General features: G+C 40.1%; 1 protein-coding gene across 1 annotated transcript in view; it reads right to left on the bottom strand.

The window, feature by feature from the left end:
• Window positions 1-7,178, bottom strand: part of tasp1 (taspase, threonine aspartase, 1) — a 52,458-nt gene extending 45,280 nt beyond the window's left edge. The window contains exons 1-6 of the mRNA XM_083775639.1: window positions 7,015-7,178; window positions 5,108-5,319; window positions 2,788-2,855; window positions 2,466-2,534; window positions 1,480-1,600; window positions 87-171 (exon numbers count right to left, since the gene is read on the bottom strand). Coding sequence (XP_083631765.1) covers window positions 87-171; window positions 1,480-1,600; window positions 2,466-2,534; window positions 2,788-2,855; window positions 5,108-5,249 — 485 coding nt within the window. The 5' untranslated portion in view covers window positions 5,250-5,319; window positions 7,015-7,178. The remainder of the gene's footprint in view (window positions 1-86; window positions 172-1,479; window positions 1,601-2,465; window positions 2,535-2,787; window positions 2,856-5,107; window positions 5,320-7,014) is intronic.
• Window positions 7,179-13,182: the final 6,004 nt, after the last annotated feature.

Here is a 13,182-nt window from a genome sequence, read left to right as displayed (position 1 = left end):
GGCTCAAATACTGAATACATAATGGACCTTGATATGAAACGGGTTGAAAACCAGTGTATTAATGTATTAATAAAGTAGACAGTCACCAGGGGGGTATTCTCCCGGCTGATAGCTTTCCTTTCTGTGCTTCACTCAGCAGACGGTTTGCCACTAAGACTGGGTTCTTGATACCTGCAGGAAAGGCAGGAAAAAGGTATCAGTGTTGTTGTGTTGTTTTGCTGTCAAAACCAACACTGATGATGTGTAGCACCACTGCCTGCAGTAACATGTACTGTATGTAGACTAGCTAGTGTGTACAGGAACATGTTTATGTGCTGCGTGGAAACAACCAATTCCAGTTCAGTTAGGAACTATTTGTAATGGTGGAGCCAAAGAAAATGATTAAATAAACTAATCAAATCATTATCTGTCACTTAATTACAGTTAACTAAATAAATGGTGCTTGGAGAACTGTTCTTTGAAAGCAACATGTCACTCAAGTTCATGTTCTTGTGCTGTGTTGTATTATGAGCACGACTGTGATTGTTTGACAGAATCATGTGCATCATAGCAGCTTATGTACTACATTTAAAAAGGGCATAGTTTAAAAGGGCATAGTTTAAGAGCAGCTTTACTGAATTGAATAAAGAGAAAACATGGGATGCTTGGCTCATATATCCCATCTAGCCTCTAGCATTCATCAAGTCTAAATGTTATAGCTAAACTGCACTGCACGGTAACAAAAACAATCTGTTGTCTTTTTGACTAAATGTCAAATGAAACCCTAGGCTTCCTCTCTCTCTCTCTCTCTCTCTGAGGCCTTAGACGCAGAAACACTCAAAGCCCTTTGCAAGTATCTGCCGATGTAAGCACATTAAAGCAAATAGTCCTCAATATCCTCCAGCCAGGTAAAGACTGGGTGGTCCTGCTATAATACACTTTCATGATGCCAGCGGGCTCCTATAAAACAAAAGATATGGCAGAAGCTGAATCTTGACGAACATGAGATCCATAGCAGTTTTGGGCTGGGCTTGACTTCTTTCAGGTGATTGTACTGTATCACAGCAAAGATATGAATATATTGACAATTTCATCAACAAATAAAAACTAGACTAAAATGTTAGGAAGGGACTAGTGGACAAGAGATCCAGTATAAGTCATTTTGTACTTGGTTGCATGCTGAAAATAGCCTATCTACGAGCTCACAATGTGAGCTTGTAGATCTGCTATTTTCAGCATGAAACCAAGTGTAAAATCAGCCATTACGACGGCATCAAGATACATTTTAGTCGTCTAAATCAACTGTAGATTTAGTCGACTAAAATGTTGTGATACTTAGTCGACTAAAACTAGACTAACACTAAAACATTCCAGGTGACTAAAATGTGACTCAAACTAAATGAAAATTATTCAAAGGACTATGAGTAAAACTAAAATCAAAATTTGCTGTCAAAATCAACACAGCAAAGATACAATATTTACAAATATTCCGTTACGCACCACTTATAGAGCCGACGGCTCCAAAATGCAGCGACTTCCCATCCATGATGCTCGCGTCACACTCGATCTCTCCCGACAGATTCAAATTGGAGCCCATCCCGGCATTTGTGAAAGGAGAGTCCTAAGTAAAGAGCAAAAACAGAACAAAACGACAGCTAAATTGAGCGTAACATCTGCCTCCATAAGCTCCGTGTTTATACAGTACATGTTTTGAACAACACACAAACAATGTTTGACCATTTAAAGAAGTTCCTACTAGTTTCAATCACCAAGCCCAAAATGTCCAGCTCTGAAGAAGGGCCAGCAAACTAAAGCATCACTGACTCCACATTGATCATTAATCACATTGATCAATTTCCAGGCATAAGTGTTACCTTATCTTATGACGTATGCACATGCAGCCCCCACCATCACTTAATGGAACTGAATTGTAACAGCTTAAATCAATAATATATCAGTATTCTATAAACAATAGAAAACAGCATAAATGGATGGGGAAAAAGAGAGAGAGAGAGAGAGAAAAGCTCACTCTACATCTACAAGGAATGCTTACATAAGCGTAAGCAACTGCTTACCTCACTGCACATATCTTATATCACAACTGCTTACCTCACTGCACATATCTCATATCACAGATTTTTGCAGAGCAGCTGCAGAACTAGACAGTACATCAATGTCATCGTTTCAGCCCAACTTGCCCTTGTGAAGCTCATCCCTTATAATATACTGTATATTATCAAAATAATGAATATCCATACTTACACTACACACATCACATAATATTGGCTGTTTTATCAGCACACATACCTGTATATGTTTTTTAATTACCAGTACATTTATGCCAAAGATTTTATTTCTGTCTGTTAAGTTGATCTTAGCCTGAAAAGAGTTTAATATATATATATATTTTAATTAGACACCCTGTGTGTTCACTACGGTGTGTGTAGATTTGAGACAGGGGGTTGACATAACCAAAATTGACCAACCTCAAGTTCAACCAGGGCTGCAGCCACTGCTTCGACTGCAAGAGCACCAGCCTTGAGTCTATCCACAGCCTGCACACAGCAACATATGCACAATAAATAACAACAACAATAAAGGCTAATTTCTGCAAGATTTCTGCCAATTGATTTTTGCCTGTTTTGTTTGATTGATCGGTCAAAACATATTGGTAATCTCCAAAATCAGAATCGGCAGAAACAAAATAGAAATCTTGCATCATTCGGGCTCTAATAAAAAGCATATTTCACAAGACTTTGTAAAAGGTTTAGTGACTTTTTGTGGGGAAATATTGTGGAAATAACTTACTCTCTGACAAGCTCTTTTGCACACATGCTTGTACTCCTTGGCTTTGGACTCTGAATGGTATCCCGCTCCTGAAAGCACATATCATGAAAGCTTTTTGAGTGGTGCAACCACTCCAAGGAACAGCAATGTCTGTGTTCACCTATGTGTTGTTCACCTATGTGATGTTAGTGAGCCAATGACTATGAGTACCAGTAGGGGCGCTGTTGTGCCAGAGAGAGAGAGAGAGAGAGAGAGAGAGAGAGAGAGAGAGAGATAGATAGTATTAGTGCTGCACTGTTGCCTGCTAATGAGAGAGAGAGAGAGGAGGGGGGTGGGGGGAGAGAGGGAGAGAGGAGAGGAGGGGGGAAGAGAGGGGAGTTGCACCACTCAGTTCACACAGGTGTGATTTTCTTATGCTTTACGTTGTTGTGCCCCTCTTGAGCACAACGTCTGCGTTCATCGCTGCCCGTTTGAAAGGACCTTAAGAGCGGGAACGCGTCTGTGTCACCTCATAGCTTTTAACCACTTTAACCATTATTTTAAATTTAAACTTTAGCTGTTGAAAAATAGCACAACCTCATAGATCTACGAGCTTGTAGATCTGCTATTTTTGAAAAATCGTGAAAATGGGGCACAGATCTTTGAATATATATTCTTTCACAGCAAACATGTTTAACTCATATCTTTGCTTCTCAACTCGCGGACCCCAAATATTATTTGGGGACCTTGACATGAAAAGGTTTGAGCACCACAGCACCACTGACATAGAAACATAGGTTTTTCTGAAAACTGACATAATTTAGAAGACATTTTAGTTAACCCATTAAAACAAGGGGAAGCATCTGTCATTTTAGATTTTTACTTTGGCTATTCAAACGTAGAATATATAGAGCACCAAAGTCTGATGTCAATATCTCGAGAGGGCGCTAATCCCTGGGGTCGTATATATTTTTTTATTTGTATTGCAATTCCCATAGGGGGATCTTAGATCGCCTCATATAAGAACTGAAAAAACTGAAAAATAAACAAATCGCCCGGCTTTTCCGTCATTGTGCGTCATTTATTATGTTCATTGTCTCCACCAGCCGAAGGCATGGGGAGAGTATGTTTTGCACTCCGTCCGTCCGTCCGTGTGTCCGTGTGTCCGTCCGTCCGTCCGTGACCAGCTAATCTCAGCCACCGTTAACCCGGTCGATGCCAAATTTTGCACACACACTCCCTGGATGCCAACCATGAACCTCTGCCCCAAACTTTCCAGAACGGCCTGTTATAGCGCCACCAGGAGGCCGCTTTGTGCAAAACAGGTTTTTGCACAGCACACCTACAGATTTTGTCCAAACATCACGCAAATTGGTACACAGTCTCTCTAGAGCCATTCAACCAAACCGGTCTTTCATATTTCTCACACTCCATCCTGATTGGTTAAGATTGGCTTCCAAAGTTCACAGGAGTGCTCAGTTTCAAACAAAATGCTGCAAATCATGAACACATCGCGTGATTTCCGTGAAATTGTGCACCCACATTCCCACTAGGCCGAGGACAAAATGCCACATGAACAATTTCAACTCAGCCTCAAGGTGGCGCTATAACTGGCCGAAAAGTGTTTTTACCTCTAACTGCACGGATCTGTGGATAACCTGGTGGAGACCTGTGCCCAGAAGGGCACTTTTTCTAGTTCATATTTGTTACAGCCTGTTTCTGGAGAAAATTTAATTAATTCTGCCTCAGAAGTCTGAAGTCAATGTCACTGCTAAAATACGCCACGCCCTGCTGTCAATACATTCCTGAGATTTTGAGTCAGATCGCACTGTACGTAATGTAACGAAACATTAAATATCGATGAGATAACAAAACCTTAATGAACATTTCAGTTTCTGTTTTTTGCCCGATGGTAAATTCACGTGCAAAAGCTTATTTTGTGTGCGTCACTGTGCGACAGGCACCACCCCGCCTACCTGGATTATGTAGTCTCTGAGTTGTTTGACTCGATTCTAACTCTTTGGGTATATTTGTACATTTCCACCTTCAGTCGATGCTTCATGTCGATATGAGTAAAATTGTCAGAATGATTTGTTTGAACAGATTTCTTATATGAGGCAATCTCAGATCCCCCTATGGGGATAACAATGCAAATAAAAAAATATACGAACCTGGGGAACAGCGGCATCTAGTGACCGTGACGTCAGGCAATTGGTGGTCTATACAAGCAATTTTCGCAGAAATACTGAAAGTGTGAGAAGTTTGTAGTATCTGCCTCAGGTCTAGTACTTTTAAGTGGTTAAGGCAAAACAGTAAAACATAATCACTACATTGTCGACAGTCAACGTCTGTGTGTACATACCTGCATGCACTAACACAAATCCACCCAGAGCGGTTGGCTTTTCCTTCTTGCTCGATACTGTATCCTGCTGACTGGACCATAAACTGGCCAGAGGAGGACAGCAGGGCTGCTGTTCGTCTGCACAATTCATTAGATTCTCCATAACCCCAGCGGAACCTGTCAAGCATCATGGCCAACTGGACTCTGGCACAAGACTCATTCTGACAGGACACCTAATACAGAGAAGAGAATGCAAAACAAAGAGTCTTTAGTTTAAAGCACTCGACTGAATGGAGACCAGTCAGACCACACAGTAAAACTCTGAAGAGTCTACAAATGCATGCAGCGTTTGTACACTATTCAGAGTTGAATACTGATGTGCATATAGGCTAACTGAAACTTGAAAGTCAAATGCTACGATAGGGGCTGTACTTACTTAACTTTCATAACTGAAGAGCTTTATCTCTGCAGTGTTTAGCAGTCTATGTCAACTGGGATAGTATATTTAAAATTTGAATTAGCAGCATCGATACAACAGCCTCTAAAGTACATTAAAATGACTATCAACTCCAGACATTGCCTCATTCAGTTTCGAGTCATTCATAGCCCCTCTCGGAACCCTACATAAAGCTTTTCTGACATTTTGATGAGTTTTATGTAGGGTCCCTGTTCATGACTATATTTTCGTATGGGAATTCTGGAACGCGGACGTAAACATGCTCTCTAAGATCCTATCTGCGGTGTGTGACGGCCTTTTTTGCTTGAGTTATTCTGAATTCGGGAACTTTAAGTACCTATACATCCCGCTGCGAATATCTCCTGTGGCGCGGAAGCCGTTAAGTATTTTTAATCTTTGTTTGACCGATTTGGTCGCTTTATTTCTTCTTGTTTGTTTACCGTTTATTGTACCGCCTCCCGGTGTGCGGTTGGCTTGTGCGGCTACGTCCCTGCCTCTGATCTGCTCTGTCATAGCTATAGCGCCACTAGCTAGCCAGATAGGCGGTACAATGAGGTGTCAATAAACAAGGAAGGAAGAGAATAATCAAAGCGACCAAATCGGTCAAACAAAGATTAAAAATACTTAACGGCTTCCGCGCCACAGGAGATATTCGCAGCGGCATGTATGGGTACTTATACTTCACATATTCAGAAACCCTCACACGAAAAAATGTCGTCAAAGAGCGCAGACAGGCCATAAACACGTTGTTTATGTTTTAGTATGGCTGCGTACCAGGTGGCAGGATACTGATGCAACAGGACCCAATGCACTGGGTCTAACAAATGTCAGGAACTTCAGTAGCATTGGGTTCTGCTTGGAGGGCTAAGTCATTCATAGACTCCATTATTCCAAATCAAAACTACATAAGATATTCCCAGATAGTTCTTCGCACTGTGACAAATGTAATGCAATAGATGCAAATCTTCTTCACAGCTTCGCCCTTTGCCATGTATACAGAGATATTGGATTAAGATATTTTGAATATTCATATTGACCCCAATCCTATACTAATTATTCTGGGTTTGTCAGACTCCATTTCTATGTTGACGAGAACACAGAAACAACTCCTCTCATATGGTTGGATTTCAGCAAAAACTAGAAATGCACTCCACATTTCAGAAAAGCTTTATGGAGGGTTCCAACGTGACAGACAGGAGATTTTGGTGGAAATAAAGTCCATCCTCACAACTTCGAAACATCAACACAAACCTGAATCACATTTACAACGCCAAGAAGACATGAAGTTCATCACAAAGCATCATTTCTTCCTCTACTACGTCGGCGTCTGAAAAGAACGGGTCTACAAGCTGACAGAGACGCGTTGTCAGTTTGAAGATCAGTCATTTTCCGTGCGATGGATTGTAAATTAGGCAAGAGTTAGCTAATATAGCAGTAGCTAACTGTAGCTGTCAGAACAAATTCAACTTACTGTTTTACTGTTACAACTCTTCTGTCGTCAACAGCACCAGCCGAAGCCCACGGGTGTACTCGACATGCTTTTATTTATTTGTGTGAGTGATTATTATAAGCGATTTCTATAGTGATCGTAACTTTCCATAGGTATACTTTCTTGCTAGCCTGCCATGCTAGCCAGAGCCAGTTAGCCACAGCATGAATGAAAATTACTTCCTGGTTCGCATACACGTTGCTAAGGAAGTGCATTTTCTTTTTTTCTTCCTCCAAACCAAACATTGCCCCACGTGTTCAACACAGAATACATAAATATTGTATTTATTTTTTCAGAAAAGAAAAGACCGAGACATACAACAAACAAAACAATTATTTATATCAAAATCGCAATCAACCATTCAACTAATTACTAATTGAATGTATTTCTACATGCAGTTACACTTACTGACTGTCACTGTATCTTTATTTCTAGCATAGGCCTACGCTTCTGTTCTGTAGGCCTACACCTCCTTGATTTCAAAAATATTTCTCAGAATCATCTTTATTTGTAAGTAAAAAAGCGGGTGAAATTCGTTTTTGTGCATAACTGCATATAGTTCCCAATCCCTTCGTGGTATAGGAAGACAAAGAAAGGTGAATAAGGGGGGGGGGGATCAATGCAAGAAGGACATTTTAAGCTCGTTCCACACACAAACAGCACACTCGTGGGGTCCCTAATTTAGCCGTAGGGTCTCTCTCTTATCTATTGTCTGTCTGTCTGTCTGTCTGTCTATTTATATCTATCTATCCCACCACTGCATACTCCTGCCTGCCAGTGCTCTTGACCAAGTCTGGCATTAGCCTACATCTGGAGTTGGTCCCCAGGCTGTGGCTGCTCACTGCTCCTTAGGATGGGTCAAATGCAGGGGACACATTTTCCCAAACGGGTAATAAAGTTTCCTTACCTCATGTAAGCTAATGACTGAGAACAGCAATTTATGTTTGAAATATTTTCCTTAGATTGGGCTACATAATAATTTATCAAACTACATAAGTACATAGGCTACAAAGTGAAATAAAACGTAAAAGTTACAGTACAGCTCAAAGGCCTCAATAAAACACAAAGCTCTGCATCACATAGCTATGATTTAAAAGAGCTGACAGTTGTAGCAGACCTGCAGTTTTCTGGGAGCTTGTTTCTGATGATGATTCACTGGTGAATAAAAACTGAACACTGCTTCTGGTCGTATAGGCCTATAAGAGAAGCTTTCCTCGGGGTAGTTTTAACAACTGGTGCATGGCTGCAGCATGCAGTCTATACCACTCAAACTCCAACTTTACTTTTATTTATTTCTCAAGTGCACCCCTGAAGTAGTGATTAGATTCAAGAGGAGGGGGTGAGGGGTCGGGCATTTCCATTCTTTTTGATATGGCTGCTCTGTGCTCCGCTTGTCAGTCAGCATGTCATTAAACTTGGCACAAAACATTTAATTAGTGCCCCTATCTTTACAATGACTCTGTACTATAAACAGGGGTCCTCAAGATGTACCATAATCGTATGCTCTCAAACCATGAAAAAGTGAGTTTCCAATCATAACTATATACAATTCTCCTGGCATTTTCTATTCTGTCTAGACATGAATAGATGTTTTAATTGTTATGGCTTCTTATAGAGTAATGACAGGAAAGAGCAGAGTGGAGCATGAGTCAAAACGTAATCATATATTACACAGAGATTACAATTCCCTCAGGAAATCTCGTTTAAGAAGTGAAACTCAATTGCGTTCAAATATACAGAACATGTTAAAAATGTCTCTTCCTGTGAGGCATCTAGCATATGCCTTTGTTTTATCTTGTTATTTCATTGTTCCTTACTGGGATCCAAGAAGCAATCATGATGAAGGTGGCCTTATAGCCTCTGCTGGGAGTTAATGTTTTAATGACTTTACTACTGAGCCAGATAAGACCACAACAGAGAAGCTAATCGGATGAAATAAGCCAGTGACTGAAAAACCCCAGAGAAGAATAATCACTGAGAATGTTCGGAAGAACTCTCGGAAATAACCACTACCAGTCGACACATAGTCCAACATCATCATTGATCTGAAACAGACACCTCTTGTGTTCATGATCTAAGTGGGAGTTTGCCTGGGCGTTCCAAACCAAGCACAAATTCTTCAATCATAATATCTACTGTGGTGTTGTTTGTTTTGGGTCAGGTCAACAGAGATGAATCAGAGTGGTTGAATCATTAAAGAGCTGGCCTGGGGCGTTGTCGAAGAGGGGCCCGGTCAGTCTGTAGGGGGTGGCTTTAGCATTGCATGCTGTACCATCTAATCTCCATGGAAACTATGTTTTTATGTTTTGGATGCTGCAAATAGAACCGGGCCTGCAGTCATTTGGACAAGTCCGGTTCTATCAATATGATAGAGCTTGTTGTATTTATACATACAGTAATACTCCACGTGATAGTTTAACTCTGATAGTGTACAAATGTAACCAAGTGAACTCTTCTCTCAGAGTTAAAAATGTATACATGAAGGCTATAAGCATTTTAATGTGTATGTTTCTGAAGAAGCTATACGTAAGAAATATAGATCTTTTAAATTTCTTCCAGGCAACTGTAGACACAGTGGGATATGTATGTAATATGGAACCTATATACCAAATAGCTCAACATTTTATTGCCCCCCTTGTGCTGCATGATTTCATGGAAAAATCGTATAAGTCCAGTTCCTGCGCTACGTATAGCATCATCTGCTGTGAAGACTGCTATTAACGCAAAGATCCCTGGGGAAGATGACCTAAAATAACTCATGGAACTACAAAGGTTTTCCACGCGGCTGCTTTTATTAAAATAGAAACATGAAACCCCGCCCCTCAAAGGCCCAGTGGATCATAGATACAGTACAATGTAATTTTGTACAGTAAAGATACAGTAAAATGTAACATTGAAAGATATCATTTTGTCTTGGTGCAAAAATCAACTTCAAGTATACATTTGGCTTTACCCATGTCTATTAAAATGTATATTCTGGTATATTACAACAATTTACAATTTAGGCATTTAGCAGACGCTCTTAATCCAGAGCAATTTACATTAAGCAAGAACAAAAAGGATGGCAATACATCACGTACATAAAAAAGTAGTTATCAAGAAACATGCGTAAATTAAGAACGTAACAGTGGAGTATCTATATAATGAAACTATACATATAAACTATACATACTATACTATACTATACATATATACTGTACTATAAAGTGCTATGACTACATAAAATGCAATTCTAGTGCTGTCTACGTAACATGCTATAAGTCTGTATAAAATGCTATCTAAGTCTACATAAAGTGCTATCTAAGGGGCAGGTGCTACGGGCCATCTTGGAGTCTGAACAGGTGGGTTTTCAGACTACGACAAGTACAAGTAGGCCTAATCCAAATATATTTATAGTCAAATTGTACATGTAGTAGTAGCCTACATGTTTAAAAGTCAGTCGACTGTGCCATACCAGCAGTAGAGACATAATTTCAGCAAGGCATCAATGAGGTACTCTATGCTGGTTGATGCAGAGTACAAGCACTCTGGTGTGAAGAATAAAATAAACAGTGGGAGTCATTACAACATATTTTGCCAAAGCAACAACCCGCTGGAATCTAATTCCAAACCCATATATTGAGCGAACCATTTTCATTAAGCACCATTCAGCAGGCCATTACAGATCCATTCCCACAGCCTATTAGAATGTATGCTTCATGGTATGAAGGTGTTGTGTATCCAAAATAACTGAATACAATTCATAATGCTTTTTATAGTTGAACATCTGTTATTACAAATAATCCAATTAAAATAACATTGAAGTATTGAGTATTTAAAGGGGAATTCTACTCAGTTTAATGGATTGCGCAAAACGGCCTTGAATTAGTCATGGGTGTGTTTAAGGAGTGTTTGAGACGTACCCAATCAACATGTCCGTACTATTCTCTTTACCAGTCAGCTGATGTCACATACGGAATGCGCACTTTGGGGATCGTGGTATTACATTTCTTCAGGCTGGCACCATAGAAGACATGACATGACTTTGTCACATTTGGGTTAATTATTCCTATTGCACTGCATGCTGTCACCTTTATGCCTCAAAATAATTTGTTTCTATTGAAACACACCAGTAAAATAATGTTTATTATATTTTATTTCATTCAAGTCATGATGAAGGAATGAGTTGAATGCTGCTGCTTAATGCTGTGCCTGTGGCCCCGATGGCATATGGTCTTCGCTCTTAGCATTTTATTGAAGAAGACTTGAATCGGGTGTGATACAGCATGTGAAAGCAAACTTCCCAAGTTTTATGGAGATGTTTTTATTTATTTTTAAGGTTGAGAAATGAAAGAATTATGTTCGTTTCTAATCTCAACATTTTACAAATAAAAGATGCAAAAAGAGGCTGTTGCCATGTCTCATAGAAACAAGTAAATAGGTCTATAAAAATAAGCGCATATAACAGGGTTCTGTAACCTATTTTAAATGAAGTGCCATGTTTTTATTTTCTAGATAGTGAGTCTGCCATATCCAGATTAATTTTAATGACACCACATTAAAATAAAAAAACATATTTTGATTGTCCACAAATATAAAGTTCTTCCTTCTTTTTAAATATGTTCTTGCACATTGTTATAATGATCATTATATATATCCCCCTGCAGTCAGAGTTCATAGTTTTAATGAATGAATGTGATGCATTGTGAGCTGGTATAGATCTGCTATTTTCAAAAGTAATCTTGGATTTTTTTTTAATTAGCCGTCCTTAGTTGGGCAAATGCATTCATCTGGGGATCCTTGACATGGGAATGTGCTGTGTGAGGATCACTGGTTTAAACAACATTAGGAGAAAAGCCCAAATAACCACTTTAGAAACAAGAAAAGCAACCACAACTAGTAGGCTACAACTACCAATATTTACAAGCAACTTTACAGAAAAAGAAGCCGCTTATAATAAACAGACATGGCAACACTCCAGCAGCCTCCCAGAATCAAACAGTGCTGTTTGCGTTTATGAGGTGGTCAGACCCACGTCTAATCGTTATGCGCTGAGTGTTTTTAGGTCAAGGGGCTTAATAGCAAATTACGCAAAGCGAAAATAATTAACATATGGACACTCCCACAATGCTAAAATATTCAGGAACGCCGTATGCCATATGTGTGTGCGTTCAACACGGGCCGATATCCCTTTCATAATACGATTGTGCGCAGAGCGAGGGCAATTTATGTATTACCCCATTGTAAAACGCATCTTCAAAATGGCACCCACAGTGCGTGACAAACCTTTCTTGTTTACCAAAGTAATCCTTTTCGATAAACATGTCAGTTTGGTTTGTGTTGTTCTTTATTGGAACAACGAGACATGGACCTGAGGACTAGATGAGTGTGATGCATTGTTAACCAGACACAATGGATGATATGGACAGACAAGGCTGAAAAGATACCACAGAAACCAATGGGCTGTATCATATCACTAATCACTATGTGACTGACAGTTTAATGTTTTCATTGTGGCACGGTTATAGCACAGATACACTGCTATTTGGAATGTAACAATAGGCTGTTTTCATCAACACACACACACACACACACACACACACACACACACACACACACACACACACACACACACACACACACACACTCGCGCACGCACGCACATGAGTGTCACAATGACGATGCCAGCCAACTGAGTAGGCTACGTATCACCATGAAGATGCCATTAGCCTGATGTCAGTGTTAAACATCTCGGATATCTTCGGGTTACTTCAGTAACCTCAGTTGTATAAGTGACTCGAAGAAGAGAGTCATATGGGGTGCCGCCACCTGGTGGCGCAAAAGCACAGAAACTCTGCATGTACTCACGAACAATTCCATTGGATCGTGAACGTGAAGCTCGCGGTGACCTCCCTAACCCCACCCACTCGGTATAAAACCGGGGGTTGGTCCCGTGAGCGTCATTCCTATCAATCTACCTTTCTGCCGCTGACAAAGCAGAAGGGCGTCTTGATGACTCTCTTCTTCGAGTCACTTATACAACTGAGGTTACTGAAGTAACCCGAAGTTGTCTTAAGTTCCTCTCTCGAAGAGAGTCATATGGGGATCATAACACTCCCGTATGATCACACCGGCTGATAGGACCGATCCACGGTCCACCTATCAAGAGAC

Source organism: Protomyctophum parallelum, assembly GCF_964188405.1.
Source record: "Protomyctophum parallelum genome assembly, chromosome: 10".
In the NCBI taxonomy this organism is placed as follows: Eukaryota; Metazoa; Chordata; class Actinopteri; order Myctophiformes; family Myctophidae; genus Protomyctophum; species Protomyctophum parallelum.
Note: the sequence above shows the minus strand (reverse complement) of the source record. Positions and strands in the feature narration are given on the sequence as shown.